The sequence below is a fragment of the Panthera uncia genome, assembly GCF_023721935.1.
Source record: "Panthera uncia isolate 11264 chromosome A3 unlocalized genomic scaffold, Puncia_PCG_1.0 HiC_scaffold_11, whole genome shotgun sequence".
Classification (NCBI taxonomy): Eukaryota; Metazoa; Chordata; class Mammalia; order Carnivora; family Felidae; genus Panthera; species Panthera uncia.
In genome coordinates this window covers 28,969,764-28,995,592 of record NW_026057578.1, presented here as the reverse complement: position 1 = coordinate 28,995,592, position 25,829 = coordinate 28,969,764, and the positions used below count along the sequence as shown (strand labels likewise).

The following is a 25,829-nucleotide window of genomic DNA, read 5'->3' as shown; positions in this document are numbered from 1 at the left end:
TGTGGCATGTCAGGATATCCCCTCCAACATGAAGGACAAGTTGCTGCTCTTTGCCCATCCCCCTCCCTCCTTAGGAAGGACTGATGCATGCTGAGCCATTTTAGATTTTGAAGACAGCCTATACCACATGCATGCTGGTGTCCTGTTCTGATTCATTTACTGAGTGATCTGAAAAGAGAGAAGGCTCTCTAGCTAACCCAGGCCACAAAGAAATTGGTTCTGGTTGATCCTGTGGGGCCCTAACTGTCTGTGCTTAAGGCTGAGCAGAAAAATCATAATGAAAAAGTTTAGGATTTGGGGACAAAACCATGATCCTGTCAGCAAGTTTAGCTGGGTTGCTAGCTTAGCATCGGGCTCTGGTAGAGACGATAAGCCTGACCATGGGTAACTAGATATTCAAGTGACTTCAGCTGCCCATTATCAGCTAAGTAGTATATGACTTAATAAGCCACAAATTTAAACATGTCCAACAAAATTCTACCACCAGATGGAAGTGATGTGCACAGAACACCTGCCACCTAGCCACTCTAGACACACCTAACTTCCCAATGTTATCAACAGTTAACAGAAGAAAAAAGTCCAGCCTAGTGCACAAATGGCTCTGTGAGACATACTGGCCCATTCTGGAAGTGGACTAATACGGGATAATCTACTTAAGGGATGTCCTGAATGAGTACAGAAGAGAAATCCTTCCAGGAAACAGAACTTCAAGCAAGGTATCACACTCCCTCACTGGAGGTCAGGATCTAAGCCGATCCCTGGGTGGTGGACAACTGGAACAAGAAAGACAGGAAATATTTATGCTTCACCTGTATGCTCACCAGATAGCATTCACCGTTAAAAACCCAAGAGATGTTGCTCGGCCCTTTCCTCCACTACCTTCGGTGCTAGCCCAATGAAGCCATGAACACAGAGGCCATGGTAGCATGGCAATTGGCTCTCACCACAATATCTGTTTAGGTCTGCCTACCACGCCTCTAGGAATACCACCTCCATCCAGGGATTTACTGGAATGTTTTATCTCAGGCAATATGCTTCCAAACAAAAAACTCATTTCACAGAAAAAGACATTTGGCCATGAGGTCACAAACCCTATTACCTAGAAGCAGTGGGCACTATAGATTATGAAACAGTAGAGTGCCTATTTGGGACCTAGCTATGGTACTCAGGCTGGGTGCTATCTTCGGGGATGAGGTAAATGTTCCCAATCAATAATGAGCACTACACAATGCCATTTTTCCAATAGCCAAAAAAGAGTCCAAGTTACTCCATTAACTCTTGCCCGGTAAATGGTCTCCTGCTTTAACTCTTGCCTCTTTCCTATCTATTCTCCACATCATTGCTAATGATTTTCTCAGAGTGCAAAACTGCTCACATCACTCTCCACTCCTCTAAGCCCTTTAGTGATAAAACAGATATGAGTGGTGACTCACCCACCCAATAACCATTCTTCCCTTCCCCCTTGCTACTATGGCTTCCATTCTGTGGGCTTGTCTGCCTAAACCCGACACGACACAGGAAAAATCTGGACTGATCTCAGTCAGTTGCAGTAAGCCTAATTCTCCCTTGCTTGTGACTGATTTAAGAAAGAGCATGTGACAAGGGAAGTCTTCAGAAGCTCTTGGGAAAGTTTTCCTCACTGATAAAAGGAGACACACAGGAAGAAACAGTCATCCTTTTCCCACTGGACCTTGTTATACCTCCTTGTGGCACTTAGAACTGAGGAAGATGTTTTGGCAACATGAGGGGAGTCAGCCTAAAAGACAAAGCTGACACATGGCTGAGTGGGAAGATGTGAAGGAGACTGAGAGTTTAACAATGCCCCAGTTGATGAATTAGCCAACTCTGGAACTGTTCCTCTCTGTCCATCCCCCTCTCTCTAATCATTACCATCTTTCGTCAACCTATCAGCACCTCGGCTCTTAACAACTGCTGCAGCCCCTAACTGTACTCCCTGCATCCATTCTGGTCTCCCTATGGGCTCTTCTCTATTTAGCTTCCAGAATGATTTTTCTCAAAATATAAATCTGGTTGGTCCATGGCTTTCTCTTCTCTCATCACAATCCACAACATCTACAGCCTGGCCCAGTTGTCTTACACAGTTTCGTATCTTACCACTTCCCCAAGTCTCTGCCCTTTAGTCACACACAGCCCTTCTTTATTTTTTGGATGTGCTCTTCCCTTACCCACCCTTACTAGTGATAGCTTGGCTCCTGCTATTTCCAGTGCCTGCAATATTTCCCACACCACTTTTACCAATGCCCTCGCCTATGATTAGGTCTCAATTAAAACATTTCTTCAAGGAAGTTCTGAACTGGAATCAGAACTGGTGGCTGGGAATATCAACTGGTAGATCCACAAACGTGTTCAGCTTCCTTAAGGGAGTTACAAAAAAAAAGTACAAATCTAAATACCCCAAATGAGGCCTGTGCTCAGCAGTCTTTCATGGTCTTCATTTCTATACTGACTTATTCCTATTGTCTATTGCTTAAGACACTCTGCGACCCCTGTTCCAGACTCTAAAAGGCCACCTCTTAATATAGGCTCCTACAACTATGCACCAGTCCTTTATGTCTTATATTACTGTCTGAATTTATATATTTTTGTTCTTATTTATGGGGGTTTTCCTACTGGACAGTGAGTTCCCTGAGTGCAGGGACTGGATCTGTTTTTGCTCCCCAGCAAATCCTTGGTGCCTCACACATATTAGATGCTTGGTAAGTATTTATTAAACAAACAAAGTAACAGATGCGATGATGGATGGATGGATGGATGGGTAGATGAGAGAGGTGAGGCAAACCCTATTTCATTTCCTGTCTATGATCACATAGGAAAGGAGTCAGATGAACCTGGTAGAAAATTTCTCACCTCTTAACCCGTTAGAAACCTGTTTTCTACCCCGTGACTCAAAAGGCCCGACCTTCGGTCTGCCTTCCTCCCTGCTGACACACCAGCCTCGGCAAAGAACTCACATTGAATTCCTCTCTGAAGAGCTTATTGTCATCAGCCATTCTCCGGTTAATCTCCTCTTCCAGCTTGTCCACGGGTAGGGGTGGATACTTCCTATTGGTGCTTGGAGACCTGGCCAGAAGTGGCACACTCTGGGGTTCTGCAGTATACAAGGGGGAGGAAGGTTGGTCATGGTCAGGTGCTCTGGAGACCCAGCCCTTCTCTGGAGACTAAACTGGGTGTTCTATCTCATGCACCAGGCCTCCAAAAACCAGGACTGCTTTCTTCAAGTCTTCCCCCTCCCTGCCCTTTTAGGATGGGAAACCCCTAATTTCTTGATTTTCTTCTCCATGAAGGTTCCCCATGTCATTAAGGGGGGGCCTTACCCACATCCTCAGTGCGGCCATTGGATAAGCGGAAAGAATTGGAATGGCTCCCAGCTTGCTTGTATTTCTTAAACCTAATGAGAAAATGTTCATAGTGAAAAAGCAAGCATAGAGTCAGGAGAGACCAATCACTAGCTTTATGTTTCCATGTATCAATTCAGCATCCTAAATCTCCTTTACCAAATAAACATGTTCTTTTAGAGACAGGTCCTGCACATGCTGAGGCAGCTCCATTACAGGGTGATCGAGTGCCTCAGGATGTTCCTGCTCATCCTCAGCACACTAGAATTCAACCCAGGTGCCATAACAGTATATTCTGGCTTGTATGGCTCCTCTGTGTGGCTCCAGTTCCAGGACTGACTGGAGATGACAGCCACACCAGGTGGAGAAGGGGTAAGTGAGTAGAATACAGTGGAGGGGAGATAAGAATATCCCTATTAAGCTAAAATGCTGGTATTTCCCCGGTGCAATCAGGGAGAAGCCCGGAGCTTCAGACTGGGTGGGCACAGGTCTGGCTACAAGTCTCCTGCAGAATGGTGGAGACACATGACAAATTGTAGGGGTGTGTAAGGTTCCCTTCTCTTTATCCCTGCAAAAGAACAGAGGGAGCACAGAGCAGCTTAAGCCAAAGATAAGGGCAGAGTTAATCCCAATTAGCCAGGGCAGTAACTTTAGCAGGAAGAGGACAAATGCATCTCTCTCTTCTCTCCCCTGGCTTCCCCTTGCTTGCTTTTCCTTCCTGTTTGATGAACAATATCTAGAGGACCCTGAAGAAAGTCAGAAGGGGGAACTCTGTAATTCACGCGGTTCAGTTCAGCACACCAGGGTCAGGGATCCTAGATCTTAGGTGTGCCCCCAAACCCCCAACTAGAAATATAGGTCTCTAGTCAGCGCACCTTCTCCATTCAGGTACTTTTAGGGGTTGCTACAGTAGGGTTAGATCTGAGGATCTTAACCCACCTAACAGCAATGACACAGATTATATCTTTTCCCTCAACCTCAAACCACCATCCTGGGCTTTAGGTTAAACTGGAGCTGGGGACTGGATTTGGGCAGATGGAAGCAAAGCGGAGGGGCTGGGTCTTGAGGAAGACCATGTAGAGCTTTTAAACCATTACTATGTAGAATTTTAATTTTAGTATCACAAGGCGGTCCCCTCTATCCTATTCACTGTTCTTATCTCACTATCTTCTGGACTGTGTGGGCATACTGAGACCCTGGGGTATTGAAACAGAGTCCAAGAGAACGTAGAAGCTTTAGCATGCTCACCTTAACATGTACAGAACTATGATAATAAACACGATCACGAGCAGAGAGGACAGGGCTACCATCACTGCAATAATTGGCGTCTCATCTGAAATGGAGAGAATACGTCATTACCATCGTATGCAATGGAGAGCTCACTCAATGCTTCTGTAGATGGCAGGCCATGGATAGTGAGTGAGAGACAGAACATGTTCCACTGCCACCCCAGGGCCAGTGTGGGTGGAAGGCGAGGCAAAAGGTAGGGTGAGGACCCAGAGTGACACGCCCATCCCATCTCTGATTTGGACATTTGTTTACTGGCTCCCTGCATTAGAATAAAAGCCCTATAAGGCAGAGACTCTGTTTCTTTCATTGCTATAGAGCCTAAAACAGTGCGTAGCGCATGCGTGCGTGCGCACACACATACACACACACACACACACACACACACAAACACACACACACAAGAAACAAAAACCAAAAAACCCTCAAATATTTGAAAGCATGAACATATCAATCCTGATGGCAAGCTAGGTGTGTAGGGCCATCAGTGCACTCTGTCCTAGTCTCAATGGGCTCCATCTAGAGGATAGGAGAGGAAGGTAAAAGGGCAGTTTTCCTATTGTAAACTCAAATGGTTTCCTGGCATAGAGAATAATGTTCCTGATTAAAGCAAGGGACATTAGATCCTTAAGCACTACATATCTAAAAATGCCGGGTACTCTTTTGTACCTCTTTGCATGGCTACCTTTTACCAGGAGCTCAACTACAGCAACATCTGGCTCAGAGACAGAACAACTCCTCCCTTCATTCCAAAGGGCCTGGCTTCCTATCCACCCAATACTTAGCCTCCTTTCTCATGGCAGCTAACCAGGTGCCGACTCATCCTCCTCCAGTCCCACACCCCCACCACGAACCATACAACTAGTCTGTGTTTGTAACTAACTTCACCATCTCCGTTTCGCTAAAAGGGAGGGCGTGTCCCTCCCATGCAAAGGTCAATCCTGTCACATATGGTCTGGATTACATCCATCATTGTCACCTCAAAGACTTGTCTTTTTTTTTTTTTAATTTTTTTAACTTTTATTTTTTATTGAGACAGACAGACAGACAGAGACAGAGCATGAGTGGGGGAGGGGCAGAGAGAGAGGGAGACACAAAATCTGAAGCAGGCTCCAGGCTGAGCTGTCAGCACAGAGCCCGACTCGGGGCTTGAATTCGCAAACTGCAAGATCATGACCTGAGCTGAAGTTGGAGCTGAAGTTGGACGCTCCACCCAGGTGACCCAAAGACTTGTCTTCTTGATCAGTAACTGTAGCGAGGCACTGTTCCAAACTCTGAGAACAGAGAAGTCATCAAGCAGACAAGTGACTGAGAGCCTACAATCTGGGGGAAGTAGGGGCATATTATTCACAAACAAGTAAACATACAATTTCAGACAAGGGCAAGTGTTATGAAGAAGAGTAAAGGGAGAGACTGATGGGCTAGAGGGGGTTATTTTAGAGTAGTTTGGGAAGGTCTATAGTGCTTACACTGAGCAGAGGTCTAAATAATGTGAAGAAGTAAACCATCAAAGATCTGCACAAGGAGCTTTCTAGGTACAGAGAACAGCAAGCATAATCTCCCTTAGCAACTTGGCAGGTTCAAGAAATAGCACAAAGGCCAGTTTTAGTACAGGATGTGACTGCAGAGGTGGGCAGGAGCCAGAAGACTTGGGGCTTTGTAGGCCATGGTAAGCAGTGTGGATTTAATTTTGAATGTGATGAGAAGCGCTATGTGATTGGAGGGCTCTGAAAAGGGAAGAAATATAACTGGATTTACATTCTTTTAAAAGATCAGCTAGCTAAACTGACTCATAAGCAGCAGTCATGAGATGGGAAGTAATCTGGCAGAATATGGCATCATAAAAGCCAAGAAAAGAGTGTTTCAAGGAGGGAGTAATCAACTCAATCAGATACTGTCAATAGATTTTAAGTAGGTGAGTTTCACAGAGAAGTGAAACAAGATATGACAAGACAGCAGCTATTGGTGACTTTTTTTTTTTAACGTTTATTTATTATTGAGAGATAGAGAGACAAAGAGCGTGAGCAGGGGAGGGGTAGAGAGGGGGAGACACAGAATCCGAAGCAGGCTCCAGGCTCCGAGCTGTCAGCACAGAGCCCGATGCGGGGCTTGAACTCACAAACTGTGAGATCATGACCTGAGCCGAAGTCGGTCGCTCAACCAACTGAGCCACCCAGGCACCCCTATTGGTGACCTTTCAAAGAGTGGTCTCAGTTGAGCAGTCGGTGAGAAAGCCGAAAGGGAGTGAAATAAAGATGGAAAGAGAAGAGAGTGAGATACTACCTCGTCTCTGAGGTGAGGACTTTGACCATAAAGAGGTGCAGAGAGAAGGAACAGCAGCTGGAGGGAGATGTGGGATGGAAAGGTTTTTTAAAAGAGATGGGAGGTATACCATGCTTCTTTGTTGATGGCAATTTTCTTTTTTTTTTTTAATTTTTTTTAATGTTTTATTTATTTTTGAGACACGGAGAGACAGAGCATGAACAGGGGAGGGTCAGAGAGAGAGAGAGGGAGACACAGAATCCGAAACAGGCTCCAGGCTCTGAGCTGTCAGCACAGAGCCCGACGCGGGGCTCGAACTCACGGACCGAGAGATCATGACCTGAGCCGAAGTCGGCCGCTTAACCGATGGAGCCACCCAGGCGCCCCATGTTGATGGTAATTTTCAAACACACCCTGGTATGTGGCTCTCATATGAAATGAGCATTCAAACCGGCTACGTACTCCCTCCTTTTTGAAGAACTTTCAACTCTTGGTTCCCAAAACAAAGCACTCCTCTGATTTTCTACCTCTTGGCTGCTCCACCTCGTTTTAACCTTACTAGCTGTTCCTCTTCCAACAACAGGTCTCAAAGTGTCTGACTTCCTCAGGGCTCCGTCCCTGGCCTCTTTTCTTTTTCTTTATTTAAATTCTTTTAATTTTTTAAATGTTTATTTATTTTTGAGAGAGGGAGAGTGTGAACAGGGGAGGGGCAGAGACAGAGGGAGACAGAGGATCCCAAGCAGGCTCTGTGCTGACAGCACAGAGTCCGATGTGGGGCTCGAACTTACAAACGATGAGATGATGACCTGAGCGGAAGTCAGAGGCATAACTGACTGAGCCACCCAGGCACACGCTGGCACTCTTTCCTGACCTCTATCTAGCCAATCTGATCAGACAGATGGCTGTAAGCACAAATGATATGCTAGCAGTGCCCACATTTGCACTGGTTGGTCAGACCTCTCTTCTGGGCCTATATGCCACCTCCACTTAAATTTCACAGGCAGTGAAACCTTCCGTGTCTAAAACCTTTCCCTCACCATTCAGTAGTCAGCACTACCACGCACCCTGCTGCTCAAGAAACGTGGATATCCCCTTGATTTCTTCCTCTTGCTTATTATCTATATCCAACCCAGCTACAAGTAATATGTTTTAGGGCTAAAATCAATGCCTCAAATTTATCTGCCTATTTCCATCCTGTTGCCATCACTGTAGTTTCAATCCCCATCCTCTCTCCTCTGGACCACAGTAAGCCTCTGTCCACTGCCAATCCATTCTCCCCAAAGCAGGCAGAGTGGTCTCTAAGAAAGCGAGTCAGACCATCTTCTCTTATAAAACCTTTGGATAGTTTCCCAAGCCTTTAGAAGGAAATCTAACTCCCTTACCCTGGCGTAGAACAACCTCCCCCGCTGGCCCCTGCCCACCCTATCCCCTGCTACACTTTGCTTGCTCACTCCACTTCTGCCTCTAACACCCTTCATGCTGAGTTCATTCCCTCCTTAGGCCTTCAAATATGTTATTCCTTCCTGCTTTACATAGCCTCTCTCCGTTCTTTGCTTGGCTACCTCCTAGTCATTCAGTTCTCATTTTAAGTGTTACTTTTCCCAGAGAGGTCTCTCTTGACTTCCTAAAACTAAATTAGGATCTGAAGTCTTAGTTTCCTTATCTCTAAAATAAGTTATCTGCAGATTAAATGAGATCATCCATGTAAAGTTCTTGGCGCAGTAACCAGGTACGCACGGTATGTATTCAGTCAGTACTGGCTGCTATCTTCCTTGTTATTCTCACAAAGCATTCTGTTACTGCTCTTGATAATACTTCCCACACTTTGTAGTTATATACTTATTTGAGCGTAGTTGATTAATGAGTGTCCGTCCTTTACACCATAAATTCCACAAGGGCAAGAATTATGTACCTGCTTTGTTTCTCACCACATACTTAAAACCCAGACAGAATTTCACATACATTTGGCACTAAACAAATACTAGATTAATGACTTATCGCTAAATATGGCTTTGTTAAATGTCAATCACAAAGGGCTGTCCACCACGCATAAAAAGAAGGTAATTAGAGACATCTGGCTCAAGAGAGTGAACTGAATCCATAATCTTACTTCTTTCTCTTCCCAAAATTACATTGAAATGATAGAAGAAATATAAAAATACTAATGAATCAAAAGCAAATCTGGAAGGCAACAAAGAGTGGCATTAGTAGACCCGAAACAGGGATCTGCAGAAGACAACGCAGAAGGACTGGACTACTGGAGAGATCAATCAGAGCCGAAGAGCCTCCAGTTGAAAGGTTAAGTACTAGCTCAACAAGTCTGGGCCTGGAAACACCCCAAGCTTAGAGTCAACCAGGCCCACCCGTGGATGAATGTAGGCCTTGGGGTAGCAGGATGGTATTTAACCAAAGGTTTGTCAATGCAGGGCCCGTACACCCACAGGCTGGGTAACAAGCTGTGTGCCCCATTCAGACTGAGCTGGGAAAACAGCACTCTATATAGAGTAGAAGTTCTGTCAGAGAGTGCTGATGGCTTTTTTTTTTTTTTTTAAATATAAGTTGCACATATATTTTTAAACTTCGTATTATGGAAAACTTTCAAACTTACATAAAGAGAACACTACAGCAAATTCCTGTGTACATATCACTTCACTTCCAACGTTATCACTATATGTCAGTTTTTTAAATCTCTACCAGGGCTTCTCAACCTCACACTACTGACATTTTGGGCCAGATAATTCTCTGTTGTGGGGGGACTGTCATATGCACTGTAAAATGTTTAACAACATCCCTAGGCTCTACCTACTAGATGCCAGCAGAAAACCTCAATTGTGATGACCAAAGTCACCTGCAGACATTGCCAAATGTCCTCTGGGAGAAATCCACCCTGAGTTGAGAACCACTGGTCTATACCCACTCCTCTGGATTATTTTATTCTTTTTTTCTTTTTTGAGAGAGACAGAGCGAGAGAGCACGTGCACACGTAGGGGAGGGGCAGAGAGAAAGGGAGAATCTTAAGCAGCTCCACACTCAGCATGGAACTTGACTCGGGGCTTGATCTCACAACCATGAGATCGTGACCTGAGCTGAAATCAAGACTCAAAGGACTGAGTTGCCCAGGCGCCACCCCCTCCCCCACTGGATTATTTTAAAGCAAAGCTGAACCTATCATTTCAGCTGTAATTATCTCAATATGTAACACTAAGAGATAAGGATTCTTAACGTATCCAAAATACCATTAACCTATTTATAAAGCAACATTAATTCCTTAATCTAATCTAATATTCACTTACTGTTTAAATATCCCCGATTGCCTCATAAACGCTTTTTTCTGGTTTGGTTAGAACTGGCACCCAGAAAGGGTTTTTACATTGCACATGACTGCTAGGTACACTGGGCCCATAGAGAGTTTCCTGGGTCAGCCCTGATGACAGAGAAAGGGCAAGGATTGGGCCTGAGGTAATTCTAGGTGGCCACAAGACATGAAGAAGGGGAAAAAAGAAAGGAAGGCAGCTCCACCTACAGGAGAACTGCGTCCAACTTCCTAAACCATGACTGAACCCCTAGTTTAGGATACGTCCCTGTTTGTCCTCCTGAAGCGATACCTACTGTGAGCACATTCTAATCCACTCAATGCTCCAGGGTAAAGCTCAACCAGAGCTCTGTAAGTGACCTTCACAGATACCAAGGACAGCGATGGCAGTCCTGGGAAACAGACACAATACAAGAAATAGAATATTTCTTTAAATAGAATAATCTTTAAAAATATACTGCGGGGCACCTGGGTGGTACAGTCAGTTAAGCGTTCGACTCTGGCTCAGGTCATGATCTCATGGTTCGTGAGTTTGAGCCTTGCGTCAGGCTCTGTGCTGACGGCTCAGGGCCTGGAGCCTGCTTCAGATTCTGTGTCTCCCCCTCTCTCTCTGCCCCTCCCCCACTCATGCTCTCTTTCTCTCTCTCAAAAATAAATAAACATTAAAAATATACATATTAAAAAAATAAAAATATATTGCAACAGCACACTGCATCAATTTTTTTAAAAGGCCACTATAAAACAAGGAGCAATCTCACACCTATCAGGGACTGCTGCTATCAAACAAACAAACAACTCCAGAAAATAACAAGTGTTGGCCAGAATGTGGAGAAACTGGAGCCCTGTGCACTGCTGGTAGGAATGTAAAATGGTACGGCTACTGTTGAAAACAGTATGGTGGTTCCACAAAACATTAAAAATAGAATTACTATATTATCCAGCAATTCTACTTCTGGGTATATCCCCCCCCCCCCCAAATTGGAAGCGGGATCTTGAAAAGATATTTGTATTCTCATGTTTGTAGCAGCATTAGTCACAACAGCTAACATGCAGAAGCAACCACATGGCCACTGGTGAGTGAACAGACAAGCAAAATGGTGTATACACACACAATGGAATATTTTCAGCCTTAAAAAAGGAAGGAAATTCTGACATATGCTACAACATGGATGAACCTTGAAGACCTCATACAAAGTGAATAAGCCAGTCACACAAAGACAAATACTGTATGATTCCACTTGTACCTAGCGTAGTGAAATTCAGAGTCAGAAAGTAGAATGGGGGGGTGCCAGGGGCTGGAGGGAGGGGGGAATGGAGAGCTACAGTTTAGTGGGTATGGAGTTTCAATTTTACAAGATGAAAAGAATTATGGAGGTGGATGGTGGAGATGATTGCGCAACAGTGTCAGTGAACTCAATGCCAGTGAATTGTACACTTAGTAATGGTTAAGACAGTAAATTTTGCTATGTGTGTTTTACTACAACAAAAGAAATGGGAGGGAAAGGAGCAATTTGAAAATTAAGAAAGTTCTTAGAAACTAAAACACGACTGGGGGAGAAACAATCTCAACAGAAAGGCTGAACAGGAGAACACATGAAACTGAAAAACCAATTAGTAATGTGAAAAACCACATCATGGAAGTTCCCAAGACACAAAGCAGTAAGAGTGAGATAGAAACTGTGACAGTAAAGAGACAAACTGGACAGATCTAGGAGTTCCCAAAGAAGAGAACAGTAAGGTAGGAAGGAAAGAAAGTATACAAGAAAGTCTGCTCAGTTATCAGGCCAAAAGGGATCATCAAGTTTGAGTGGCAATACTGAAAAAGGAGATTTACCTAGATACATCCTGACCAAGCTTTTAAAACTTTGGATTGAAATCAACCAATTAACCAGAAGCCACCCTTAAAAACTTCCAACGGAAGAAAAAAGTTTCCCTGTAATAGAGAAACAAGAATCAGATTTATGTATGACTTCACATCTATAATACCATCGCCAAAGCCAATGGTGCCCTGTCTACCAAGTTCTTAGGAAGCACTTTGAACCTGGAGTTATTATCTAGCCAAATTTTCATTTCAGCAGGAGGTCAAAAGAAAGCCATTTCCAGAGCATGGGGCTTTAGGGTCAGACAAACCTGAGAGTTCAAATACCTATTATCCTACTTAGTAGTAGTGTGACAACCTCTTGGAAACTTTGTGGAATGCCTTATGAAATACAAACGTATTATCACTCTCCACCTCTTCCAGTTAATGGATGATTTAAAAGAAGAAGCATTTGCAAAGTGCCTGATGTCAAGGGAAGACACTTGGCCTTGGCATCCAAAAGTTCACATATTAGCAGAGAACCTCAGTCCAGATTTTGGGCTCAGGCAAGTCTCTGTCTAAAACAGGAAAACTACAGCCCAAATGTAGCCCACTGCCAGCTTGTATAAATAAAATTTGATTGCAGCACATCCGTATTCATTTACACACTATCTATGACTGCTTTTGCACTACTAAGGCAGGGTTGAATAGATATGACCAAGATAGTATGATTGCAAAACTGAAATTATATATTATCTGGTCCTTGATACAAAAAGTCTGCCAAACCCTGATCTAGAATGTTATTACCACCTCTCCACTTATACAATTCCAGATCAAATATCACCTTTTGTGAGTAACGGCTCATTTCCTGTACTTCCATAACACTATGTACCTACTCTGCTACAACACTAATCACACTGAATCAAAGTCATTGACTGTATGTCCATTAAATTACAAATTTCTTGAAGGCATGGATTCAAGATCACACTGAGATATCCCTGCACTCAGCATTTATTCTTTCATTCAATAAATATTTGAGTGACTTATTGTGTCAGGCAGGTCTTGAGGGTACAGTAATGAATAAAATCAAAATTTCTTACCCTCATGAAGCTCACAGTCTAGTAGGGAAGAAAGAACAGGTAAGTAAAGAAATATATAATACATGTAGTTATGAGTGCTGTGAAGAAAAATAAGGCAGGGTAAAAGAGGAAATGGAGGAAGCATTCTGTGATGTAAAGTGGGGTGGTCAGAACAAGTCCTGAATGAATGGATGGATGGAACAAGTCCCAGGAAGCAGTGCAGTATTGTTTATGACCAATGCAACAACTGCAAGCAATGTGACAAGAGACTCAGCTGGCCTGATAACTTAGGAATTAATAAAAAATTATTACAGTGAGTATTTTTGCACTTCTATAGCAGGCACAGAGCAAAGCACCATGCACATATTATATCACTCAATTAACCTAAGAACCCTTAGATACCATTATTAGCCCTGTTTGAATGGGTGAGGAGACTAAGCACAGACATTAACTTGTCCATAAAAAGCTGCCACTCTAAAGCAAAACCACGAAGTGACACTATTCTCCAGGCTCTTCATAAACTACAGGACAGCACCACTTTAACTATTCCATGCTTTTAGGCCAGAACAGTCCTCTGTCACAGAAGCAAGATTTTACCTTTTGACATACGAATTATATCCATGGTTTTTGGGTTTTTTTGAGAGTTGGACACACATGGACATGAGCGGGGGATAGGCAGAGGAAGGGAGAATCTTAAGCAGGCTCCATGCCCACAGAGGAGCCAACACAGGGCTCAATCTCATGATCATAAGATCATGACCTAAGCCGAAATCAAGAGTTGGGACACTTAACCCACTAAACCACCCAAGTGCCCCTACACCCATGTTTTTGATATGGTTAAAAACAATACAGATAGGAAAGACATCTCCACACTGCTGTGAGGGAAGGAGACTCAGATCTATTAACAAAAGAGGAGAGAACTTATAGCTCCCTGTATCAAATCTCAGACTTGGACACAGACTCAGGATCAAGGCACTCTCCTAGAGTTCCTCCATAACTGGATAGACTTGTCATATCATGCTAAGGCATGTCCTGGTCTAGGTCTTCCAGAGAGGTGGCCTTGCATGATACAGGCTGGCGTAGTAGGCAAGGCAAGCACATTGGTCTACTCCTTGCCCTCCCCCACCTCCTATCCACTATCCATTCTAGCAAAATTTCACTTTTTAGACTCCGACTATGGGACAGAATTTCTAATTTTTTTTTTTAACATTTATTTATTTTTGAGACAGAGAGAGACAGAGCATGAATGGGGGAGGGTCAGAGAGAGGGAGACACAGAATCTGAAACAGGCTCCAGGTTCTGAGCTTTCAGCACAGAGCCTGACGCGGGGCTCGAACCCACAGACCGTGAGATCATGACCTGAGCCGAAGTCGGCCGCTTAACCGACTGAGCCACCCAGGCGCCCCTATGGGACAGAATTTCAAAAATACTAAAATGATATTCTGGGACAATAGACGTCTATTTGCTATCTCCCTTTTCCAAGAAAACAAAGGGTCATGTTATTCTAAGGGTTCACATGTAGACAGGTGAGTCACTTAAAGACTCAGACACACCTTGGCCAACTACAAAAATAACCACTGAAGTAAAAGTCATACTCCTCTAGCTCAATTCCTGAGGTCCATTTTGTGTCATCTCTACACTTTTTGACAGAAGTATTTATCAGTTCTCAAAGGCAGAGTTAAAATGTTAAGTCCTTCCTATTAGCTCTAAAAACAGCAAAAATCATCAGGTTGCCTCAAGAGCCCAAACCACTGGGCTGAGCCCAATCTTGTCTAGGGCCAAATTATTACTGAGAAACTAATTTCCATTGCCTACCTATCTTCCCTAAGGCCTCTGGCGTTATCTTTCTAAAACAAAAATCTGACTATGTCATCATTTCCTTCCTTCCCATCACCAAGAGACACCCTGACCCTTGGGCCCACTGTACCACCGGGTCCATTGTGCCGAGGCTAGATCTGGCCACTCCCCAACTCATGCACATCAACGGTGCACAGTTCCTCATACACCTGACTTACTCTTTCACCCTACCTGGTGCATCTTCATTTTCCTCAGTCACCATATTAATTTAAACTGCCTAAAGCTCATCCTCATGCCTCCTTCCCACTCTCCAGGCACAAATGTTTTCAAGCTCCCTGGCAGCACTTTGCATGGTATATCCAAATACACTTTGCATGGTATATCCAAATAGTGTGTAGCCAAGTGGGCTCTGATGCTTGGTGTTCACGAGTTTCTTCCATGAGACAGGGAATGTATATTTTTTTCTTTCTGGAATCCTCACATCTAACAGGTACTGAATGAATATATGATTACTTAGGGAAAGCCATTAAAAATGGAGTTCACAATAATGTCACTTACTATGATGATCAAAAAAAAATACCTCTTTAAACAAGAATGTGAACCTCTTTCTAGATTCCAACTTTAGCAAAGTATGAAAGCCAGGGGGAGCAGGTGATCTGATGAGAGCTGAGAAACTTGAAGGAGCCTCTGTGGTTCAGTAGAATGCTTACTGTGTCTGGTTCTAGAACTCTGTAGTTCAAGGGCTCCTTCTTCACAAATGTTTAGAGGATACTATTTCTGGATATAAAAAAAAACAAATCCAGTTATATAAACTATTACACCTAAAATAATCTAAAGTATGATTACAATAGCTTTACCTTGTGTTCTTGCTATTTAACAATTATCAGTGATAAGGTCCTTATGTAAAAATCCTATTATTAAAAAAAACTATTAAAATAAAAGGTAGGAGGAGATGCGTTTATGCAGAACCTTGTTTAAAAGGTACAGGGCAGGGGCGCCTGGGTGGCTCAGTTGGTTGAGCGGCCGACTTCGGCTCAGGTCACGATCTCACGGTCCGTGAGTTCGAGCCCCGCATCGGGCTCTGGGCTGATGGCTCAGAGCCTGGAGCCTGCTTCCGATTCTGTGTCTCCCTCTCTCTCTGACCCTCCTCCGTTCATGCTCTCTCTTTGTCTCAAAAATAAATAAATGTTAAAAAAAAATTTTTAATAAAATAAAATAAAATAAAAGGTACAGGGCAGAGGAACAGCTAAATGTCTACCGTTATAGTGGTACCGTTGCAAGATGATCCTGCCTTGGGATCTGTGCACACACCAGCCTCCAGGAGGCCTACGATTGCCCCTGTTTCTGTGAGTCCTGATTGACCAACTGAGATTCCTGACCTCCTTAATCTCCCATCAACTGTAACAATAACAGAATAGTAGGAGTAGCAATGTGATAGCCAGCACTTGCTGAGCAACTGCTATGTGCTGACCCAGCACTAGGTCAAGTACATTATATGTGTTACTTCATTCTCCAAAACAACCCTATGAAAGACACTGTGTTCCTATCTGATTTTGCAAATGGCAGAAAGAGTCACAGGAAAGTTAGACAACTATCCCCCCCTGCTAGTAAGTGGTTAAGAGTCAACACACAAACCCAGATGGTCTAGCTCCAGAGCCCAGGCTTTTAACCAGCATACACTGCTTCTCTGAACATTCCACTATGCCACTCACTCCCTAGCCTTTATATATCAAGATCATTCAATAGCATTTTCTCACACAAGAAAATCTCTAAATAGATGAATGAGAATATGCATCACCACCTGCTCAAACTTCCTGAGAACAGGAGATGTTATAGATTCCCCTTCAAGACCAAAGAACCCATTCTCCTAGCTGCTAGGAGGGTTAGTGGCTAACAATTCTTAGTCAAGGGCTTTCACAGGAACTGCCCTTGGCCTACAAGAGTAGCCTGGCCCTGGGGTGCCTGGGTGGCTCAGTCGGTTAAGCTTCCGACTTCAGCTCAAGGCATGATCTCACGGTTCGTTGAGTTCAAGCCCTGCATTGGGCTCTGTGCTGACACCTCAGAGCCTGGAGCCTGCTTTGGATTCTGTGTCTCCCTCTCTCTCTGCCCCTCCCCCGCTCACGCTCTTGTCTCTCTCTCTCTCTCTCAAAAATAAACATTAAAAAAGAGAGAGAGAGAGAGAGTAGCCTGGCCCAGGGAAAAGCTCTTACAACCCCATTCCAGCTCCCAAGCTCCCTGCAGGATTTGAGGCCTTTCCTACCTTTGCTCTTGTGGCATCTCATGTCCTGTCTCTACTCAATACTACTGCCTTTACTGCTTCACAGGTGCCAGAGAGAGAAAGTACTCTCCAGTAAACTTGCTGCATGCAAATCTGTCTCAGAGTTGGTTTTCTCTAGAACAAAACTAATAAAATTGTTATGTAAAATTAGTGAAGACTAAATAACAGCTGGAGAGTGTACTAGTGGCCAGGGACCTCATGGTGAAGATGTACTTAAAAGATAACACCTGAACTGCACTTAATGCATTACTATATATTACACAAACCACCCAAATTAACACCAGTACGAATGTTTTAAAAGAAAAGCTGGTTACAAAAGGAAAAATATTGCTATGATTCCACTTAAATTAGGTATCTACAATAGACAAATTTATAGAGACAGAAAATATAGTAGTGGTTACCAGGGGCTGGGGGAAGGGAGAAACGGGGAGTTAGCGGTTTTTGTTTAAAAAAATTTTTTTCTACATTTATTTATTTTTGAGAAACAGAGTGAGACAAAGGTGAGCGGGGGAGGGGCAGAGAGAGAAGGAAACAGAATCTGAAGCAGGCTCCAGGCTCTGAGCAAGCAGTCAGCACAGAGCCTGATGCGGGGCTTGAACCCACGAACTGTGAGATCATGACCTGAGCCGAAGTTGGACGCTCAACTGACTGAGCCACCCAGGTGCCCCGAGGAGTTAGTGTTTAATTTGGGATGTTTCAGTTTGGGATGATTAAAAACTTCTGGAGATGGATGGTGGTGATGGTTGCACGACAATGTCTTAATTCCACTGAACACAGTAAGAATGGCAAATTTGATAGGAAGTATATTTTACCATAATCAGAAAAAAGCTAGTACTACTAAATAATGAGGGATACATTAAAAAAAAAATACACATGAGAAAACAACCAGTTTCTTAGACTTCAAAAGAAAGGAAGCAAAGCTGCCTGCCTCCCTTCCTCTCTTTTTATTCCTTTCTGTTTTGACAATTAAAACACCAGCCACTGCTGTTCAAAAGCACCCCATCCCAGAAACCAGTGCAGAAAAGCTGGTAATTTAATTCATCTGCATATGACATACTTCGCTTAGCAAACCCATTATGATGCAAATATTTTTTAAAAATTTGCCTCATTTCTCAGAAAGCACTTGGCTTTAAAATTAGAATGTGATATCAAAATTTATAGAAATACTTCTAAAGATCTGCTCTGGTAAAAGTGTCATTACATTTGGGGCTTTAGATATTGCTGAGAATATGTATATGTCTTCATTTTCCTGTTTGGTCAAAAGCAATTATATAAAATTATTTTTTTCACTTAAAAAGGATATGGGCTAGTACATATAAATAATGTCACAATTAGCAATAATCTAGATAATCAAGGTAATTTTATTTCTTTTTAATCATAATATTAAAACTACTCAAATCTTTATTTGTTACCTAGGTAAAACAGGGATAATACCGGGGGGCAAGGAAAGGCTAAATATTAAGAAAATACACACTATGTAGAGGAAGAAATCAGAGAGCTATATGTTTAGTCTTCAAGCTTACACCACTTGGACTTTTCGGATTGGTTAAAAGAGTTTTAAGGAGCAAATATAATTATCTATTGCAACATAAATCTGTTAAGTTCTACATCTGATAGTGAAAATCTAGTAAGCAAATGTGAATAGCAAAGACACTACTTAATAGAATCCAGTTCCTGAGTTTAAGAAAGTGAGAGCTGGATAATCAAAAGACATGTGTGCACAGTATAACACCTCACTAATCCTCACCAAATACATTGGCAGATGGACAACACATAAAGGGTTATATATCTAGTTTTCTGATTCAGATGCTTTCTACTTAGTGGGAATTCATAAGCCTTCAAATGTTCCATTACTTAATTATGCAGGAAAAATTGTGCATGGTTAAATAACAGAGTAAGAAAACAAAAAGCCTCAAGAAGTCTCATTTAATAAAGTAGGTGACATATGAGAAAAACTGGTTCACAGATTAATATCTCGAAACTCAAATGTGATGATCATTCCTTAGATTTTGGATGATCTCTTTCTCTTACACCCTCTGATGACAGTCTTACTACTCTCCTAAGCAAAATGTGTCACTGCACACGAGTGCTCCCATATCTGTTCTCTGGTGACCAGGGATCCGGCAGTCCTGCTTAGACCACTGACACAGCATCTCCAGTCACAGGGATGTCACGCTAGAGGGTGAAAACCCATAAAATCCATACAAAATGACAAAGGGTCGATGCTTTATAGACTAGGGAAAACAACACAAAAAACTAGGATGTTTATAGGCAATTATGGACTAGACATTAGGAATTAGCTCTGGTGTAGAAATAATGGCTTAATATCACCAAAAGGTGATATTAGCAAGGTGATATGATAAAATAAGATACAGCTGTTTTATTACTTGTTAAAAGATCTAAAAGATATCATAACTGTTAGAATCCATAATCTGTACTTGAAAACATAATGAATACTTGTTTCCGTTACTCTTGTGAACGAGGTTAATATGGAAACAATTTAAGGGAAAGTAAACACACAACCGTACAGATGCACAAGGTTACCAAGACTGAGCAGAGGAAACATGATGAATACCGTACACTGTAAAAGGGACAACAGACATAAGGTGACTGGCTCACCTCTTCTGTCCTTCGAGTCAGAATTACCTGTGTAGTAAGTGAAAAATAGAAACATTCACTCAAATTAAAGAAAAACATTACTATTCAACCTAAGTTAAGACAAAATCAGCTCTTTCTTTATGTATGTTGGAGCTAGAATGAGGTACCCTCCAACAAATGGGAAACAAGATTGCCCAGACCCACTAAACTTTAACCAGTGGTTTGTCCTCTCAGAGCACAAAGGCAACGCAGCACCTATAAGAAGGCAAAGAGAAATACAAACATAACTGTATTACAGGCCTTTATGTCTTTTAGGTCATTCATGAAATACAACAGGGCAAAATTAAGTTAAAAATATAAAGGACTTAAAATGGCAACAGGTAATAAAATCTAACCAGTGTAGACCAAATTCTATATACTAACAGAGAAAACTTTTTCAAAGTTTTGTCTACTTAAGTCACTGAATTTTGGTCTGTCTTTATCAGAATATTTAGAATGCACCATAACTAATATAACTACCCACAGGAACACTTATGGGATATGGCTGAAGCTGTGCTTACAAAAATTCATAGTATTAAATATATTAATTAACTGGGAAGACTGTAAACAAGTCAAGCATTCAACTCAGGAAGAAAGAAAGAGCACAAAATAAATCTAAGAAAAGCAAAAAGAAAGAGTAAGAATTGAAAAGAAATTAATGAAATAAAAACTGAAAAATAAAAACTGAAAAAAAAAACCCACTCTTTGGAAGGAAAAAAGCAACAAACTGTGAAACAGATAAATGGTTAGCCAACTTAAGCATGAAAATGGACACAAGTATGTAACATAACAAATATTAACACTATGTAGGAAATTAATCTTAAGAGATGACTTTTCTTCAAACCCATTCAAGTAATTTTGAAAACATGAATGAGATGCACAATTTTCTAGGTTAAGTTCAATGATTTCTGTGAAGCAAAACAAAACACTGACAACTAAAAGTTATCGAAAATAGCACACATACAATTAAAATTAAAAAACAGCACACATATAAAGGAAAGATATAAACCAATTTAATTTAGAAATAACTTACAAATTATCAATGGAAAAATCCCAAATAAAGTAATATCAAACAAATTGCTACAGTTCATTCAAGAAAAATACAACATGACCTAGTATGATTTTTTTTGCAGAAATGTGAATAAAGTTAGGAAATCTATTAAAATGATTCACCATAGCGTATTATAAAAAGAGGGAAAAAATCAGAAAGATCTTGCTCATTGATGCTGAACAGGCAACTGGCAAAATTTGACATATATGCTCTTCAAAACAGGAATAAATTAATAAATCCTAAACATGATAAATATGTTTATATCTCAACCCAAGAGTCAGCGCCGTATTAATGGAAAACCACTAAAAGCATCCTTGAGAGTCAGGTACAAGACAAGGCTGACTTTTACCATTGTTTTCTAACCTTGTTCTGAAGATACTCATCAAATCATTTAAAGACAAAAAGAAAGACTAATTTGAAGGCATGATAATTGAAGAAAATTATGTCAAACACTGAGGAAATTTATTTTTTTAAGTTTACTTATTCACTTTGAGAAAGAGTGAGAGAAAGAGACAGAGGAAGGGAGGGAGAGACAGAGAGAGAGAAAGAATCCCAAACAGGCTCCACACTGTCAGTGCAGAGTCCAATGTGGGGCTCAAACTCACAAACCGTGAGATCATGACCTGAGCCGAAATCAAGAGTTGGGCACTTAACCAACTGAGCCATCCAGGCACTCCAAACATTGAGGAAATTTATTAAGATGATCAGGATAAAATATACCTACAAAACCCAACAGCTTTATGTAGTATACTCAAAACTAAAATAATGATGTATGTCAAAAATGACAGTAAAAATAATGACAGTAGCAGAAGCCTTCACAGCCCCGACAGCAGCCAGTTAGAGGACACAGTGGAAGAAAATACTCCATTTATACTAACAACAAACAAAGCAAAACACCAAAGTAACAAAGAACCTCTCTGAAATATCTAGAAATGAGCTGAACAAAACATGTGCAACATCAGTGGCAAAAACTTTAACACTGCCAAGAAATACAAAGTAAGAATTCAGCAAATGGAATACACTGCATTCTTAGATAGACTTGAAGACGTCAATTGTCCCTGTTAATCTATAAATGTGACATGATCAATAGAAACTTTTCTCCTGCTATATAAGTTGATTCTAATGTTCATAAAGAAAAATAATCAAGAATTGCTAGCAAAATTCTGAAAAATAAGATTAACAAGGGATGACTCACTTTATCAAATACTGATTATTTTAGTTACAATTATTAAAACGGTGGGGTTCTGTACAGAGAACAGAACGGTGGGGTTTCTGGACAGAGAAAACGATTAATAGAAAATAAAAATGCCAAGAAATCGAACTCATATAACAAATGAGAACCTAAATACACATCAGATATCAGAATTCAATATATGATAAGGTGGCATTTTGAATCAGTGAGGAAAAAAACATTATTCATTAAAGGGTACTGACATAAAAAAACACCAAACTAAGAAACAAAAAGAGGCGGGTGGGGTGGGGGGGTGGGGAGGGGGGGCGTGCCTGGGTGGCTTAATCGGTTAAGCGTCCGACTTTGGCTTAGGTCATGATCTCATGGTTCGTGGGTTTGAGCCCCGTGTGATGCTCTGTGCTGACAGCTCAGAGCCTGGAGCCTGCTTTGGATTCTAGGTCTCCCTCTATCTCTGTGCCCCTCTCCTGCTCACGCTCAGTCTCTGTCTCTCTCAAAAATAAATAAACATAAAAAAAAAAAACCAAAAAAAAAAAAAAAGGTATTGGGACAGGGGCGTCTGGGTGGCTCAGTCAGTTAAGCTTCTGACTCCTGAGTTCAGCTCAGGTCACGATATCACAGTTTGTGATGAACACCTAGTACAGCTCTGAGCTGACAGCACAGAGGCTGCCTGGGAGTCTCTTCCTCTCTCTCTCTCTCTCTCTGTGCCCCTCCCTCTCATGTTCTCTATGTCTCTCTCTCTCTCTCTCTCTCTCTAAATAAATAAATAAATAAATAAATATTTAGAAAAAAAGGTATTGGGACAAGTCATTAACCATTTGGGGAAAAAACAGATCCATAGTTCACACTTCACATCAGAATACATTTTAGATCGATCAAAGATTTATGCACACACCTGCATGCACACAAATGTACATATACAGAAGAAAGAAACCATAACTCTAGGAGAAAACATAAGGAGAACTATTTTGTAATACTGGAGTAAGGAAAGCCTTCCTATATATGATCTAATACCTAGAAAATATTTAGTTAAAATAAACTGACAAATTTTTTAATTAAAAAAATTTGAAATTGCTTATGATAGCTTCTGCAATGCAGAAAAACTAGATGAGCAACTGGGGGAAAATATTTGCAACTTTATCACAGGTACACAAAGTTTCCCTAACATTTAATACAATTTTTTAAATGGTTGTTTATTTTTGAGAGAGAGAGAGCGTGTACACGCGCAAGCAGGGGAGGGACAGAGAGAGAGGGAGACATAGAATCCAAAGCAGGCTCCAGGCTCCAAGCTGTCAGCAGAGAGCCCGAAGCAGGGCTCGAACCCACGAACCGCGAGATAATGACCTGAGTGGAAGTCTGACTGTTAACTGACTGAGCCAGGTGCCCCAGGGTTTCCCTAACATTAAAGAGCTTCTATAAGTGAGTCAGAAAAGCCTAACATTCTAATAAGAAAAACGGGCAAAGGATACCAACAGAGTTCTTAGAAAAAGAAATACAAGTGATCTTTCCAAATATGGAAAGATGCTCAACCTCACTCAATGAAATGCAAATTAAAGCTACACTTGAGATGCTAATTTTCACCTGTTAGACTGGCATAGATCCAAAAGTTTGATAATTTACGGCACTAAAGACAGCAAAGGAAAACAGGCACTCTTACACACTATTTATAGGAATAAATTTCCCAACAGAGGAAAATCTGGCAATATCCACCAATTTACAAATGGACACTTAAAATAATTTATCCTACCAATATTCTCGTGTATGCTTGAAATGACAAATTGTACTGTTTCTAAGAGTACTCTGAAAACAACCTTAACGAACACTGATAGGGAAGACAGATAAATATGTTAAGGTATATCCATACAATGAAGCAGTTCTTTACTGTAATATAGAACAAGCATGACAGGCTAATGGAAAAAAGCAATGTGCAGAAATGTACACAATCCATATGTGTATAATTTGTGTTATAAACACAAGAAAAAGGAATATATACATACTTGCTTATTTTAAAAAGGAAAAGAACAGAGATTCAAAGCAAAGATCAATGGGAGAGAAAAATGTAAAAGATTAAAGAATTAATCTAGGATATGTCTAATATCTAAATAATAGGAATTTTAGAAGAAGAAAACAGAGAAAATAGACAATGGAAGAAAATTTCCAAATATAAGAAAAATCTCCCGAACTGAAGAACCAAAAATTTCCAGAATCAAGAACCAAGGCTCCAAAAACCCTATCAAGCACCCAACATAATGAATGAAAAAGATACACATCAAGACACATTTCTGTAAAATTTCAGGACATGAATGATAAAGGAATGATCTTCCCAAAACACACAAAGTGTGATTAAGAATCAGGATAGCAGTAGACTCCTCCATGCCTGGAAATGAGGAGTCAGGGCAATGTTTTAGACATTCTGGGGAAAGCAAATACATCCTCAAATTCTATACGCAGCCCTATAGCCATTTTTAGACACGTAAGGTCTCATGCAATGTACCTCCCTTGGACCTCTCTCTCAGGAGGCTACTGGAGGATATGTTCTACCCTATGATGGAGTAATCCAACAAAGATGTCAATATAGAAGCCAGGAAACAAAGGAATTCACAAAATAAAAGAGAAGGGAAATCCCAGACCAACACCTAGGCAGCAGCCCTGACGATCAAGCCCAGATTTGAGTAAGACAATGGAGGACTCAGGAGGAAAATCTGTAGGAAAAAACAAAAAACAAAAAACAGATTACCTGACAGATCTGACTTTGTTGAAACTATATCGAGAGTCTATGGAAAGTATGAGAAGAACTGGCTGGTGATAGGCAAAAAGAAAACTAAAACAGAAACATAAGGCAATTATAAAATCCAGGAAAAAAAGTGTACAAGAAAAGAAAAATGATCACATTACACCTATAGCTCAGCAGGGAATAACATCACAGTTATAGTAAGATAAAGCCTTAAATACTGATTTAACCAAAAATTATTAAGTAACGATTATGGGAGGACTGGTAAGAGGGTAGTGATGAGAAGGATGAGGGGTTCAGACTGTGACATCCTGATGTACCATAAAGGTTTCCTTGAGTTTTACTCATCTTGAAAAAGTCACCAGTGAAATGTAGCCTCAGTCTCTCCTGAGACATGAAATGTGTTAACTGTATAATAACTGGTTTCTTAGGTGTGGCATAATTTGGACCTAAGGCAGATTATGGAAAATTCGTTTCCTTAACAGCAGAGTGGAAAGACCACAAGAGTGAGAAATAGGCCTAACTTGCTACCTGCTGGCTCTGAGATCTAAGACAAATCACTTAACCTCTATAGTCTTACATTAAAGCATCTATGAAAAGGAGAGAATTATCCAGTCATCTCACAGAACAGTTAAATGAAGACAGAAGCGAGGAACACAGGCTGCAGAGTCAGCCAGGCATGGGTTACTGGCTCACCTTTCCCACTCATTCAGTTCATACGAGTTATTTCATACGTTATTTCGTCTTCCCTCCCTAAGCAACAGCCATAACTCACAGCAAGAAATATCTTTTACACTGTTACTCAGTATGTGCTTCTGTATAACTGAAATTAAAGTTTCACAAAATAATACACATTACATAAAAAGAACAGAAAATGGAACAGGACCATCCACTTAAAAAACAAAGAAACAAATCACTCAGGATGGCCCACTGAAAATGATATCATGAATTGGTCACGACCTTTACTTTGAAAAACACTCCTGGAGTTAGTTTCATCATTGTAAAACTCCTTCACCTGCAAAACAGAAAACAGAACCCACCTCATGGGATT

General features: G+C 41.3%; 1 protein-coding gene across 7 annotated transcripts in view; it reads right to left on the bottom strand.

The window, feature by feature from the left end:
* PTPRA (protein tyrosine phosphatase receptor type A) overlaps window positions 1–25,829 on the bottom strand; it is a 159,059-nt gene that overhangs the window by 45,736 nt on the left and 87,494 nt on the right. For 5 of the 7 annotated variants that reach the window (XM_049650052.1, XM_049650046.1, XM_049650047.1 and 2 more), the window contains 4 exons: window positions 19,790–19,816; window positions 4,605–4,689; window positions 3,336–3,409; window positions 2,973–3,109 (listed from right to left, as the gene is read on the bottom strand). In XM_049650052.1, the coding sequence (XP_049506009.1) occupies window positions 2,973–3,109; window positions 3,336–3,409; window positions 4,605–4,689; window positions 19,790–19,816 (323 nt within the window). Of the gene's footprint in view, window positions 1–2,972; window positions 3,110–3,335; window positions 3,410–4,604; window positions 4,690–19,789; window positions 19,817–25,829 lie in introns of those variants that run through there. The other 2 variants (XM_049650048.1, XM_049650053.1) reach the window with 1 other exon arrangement.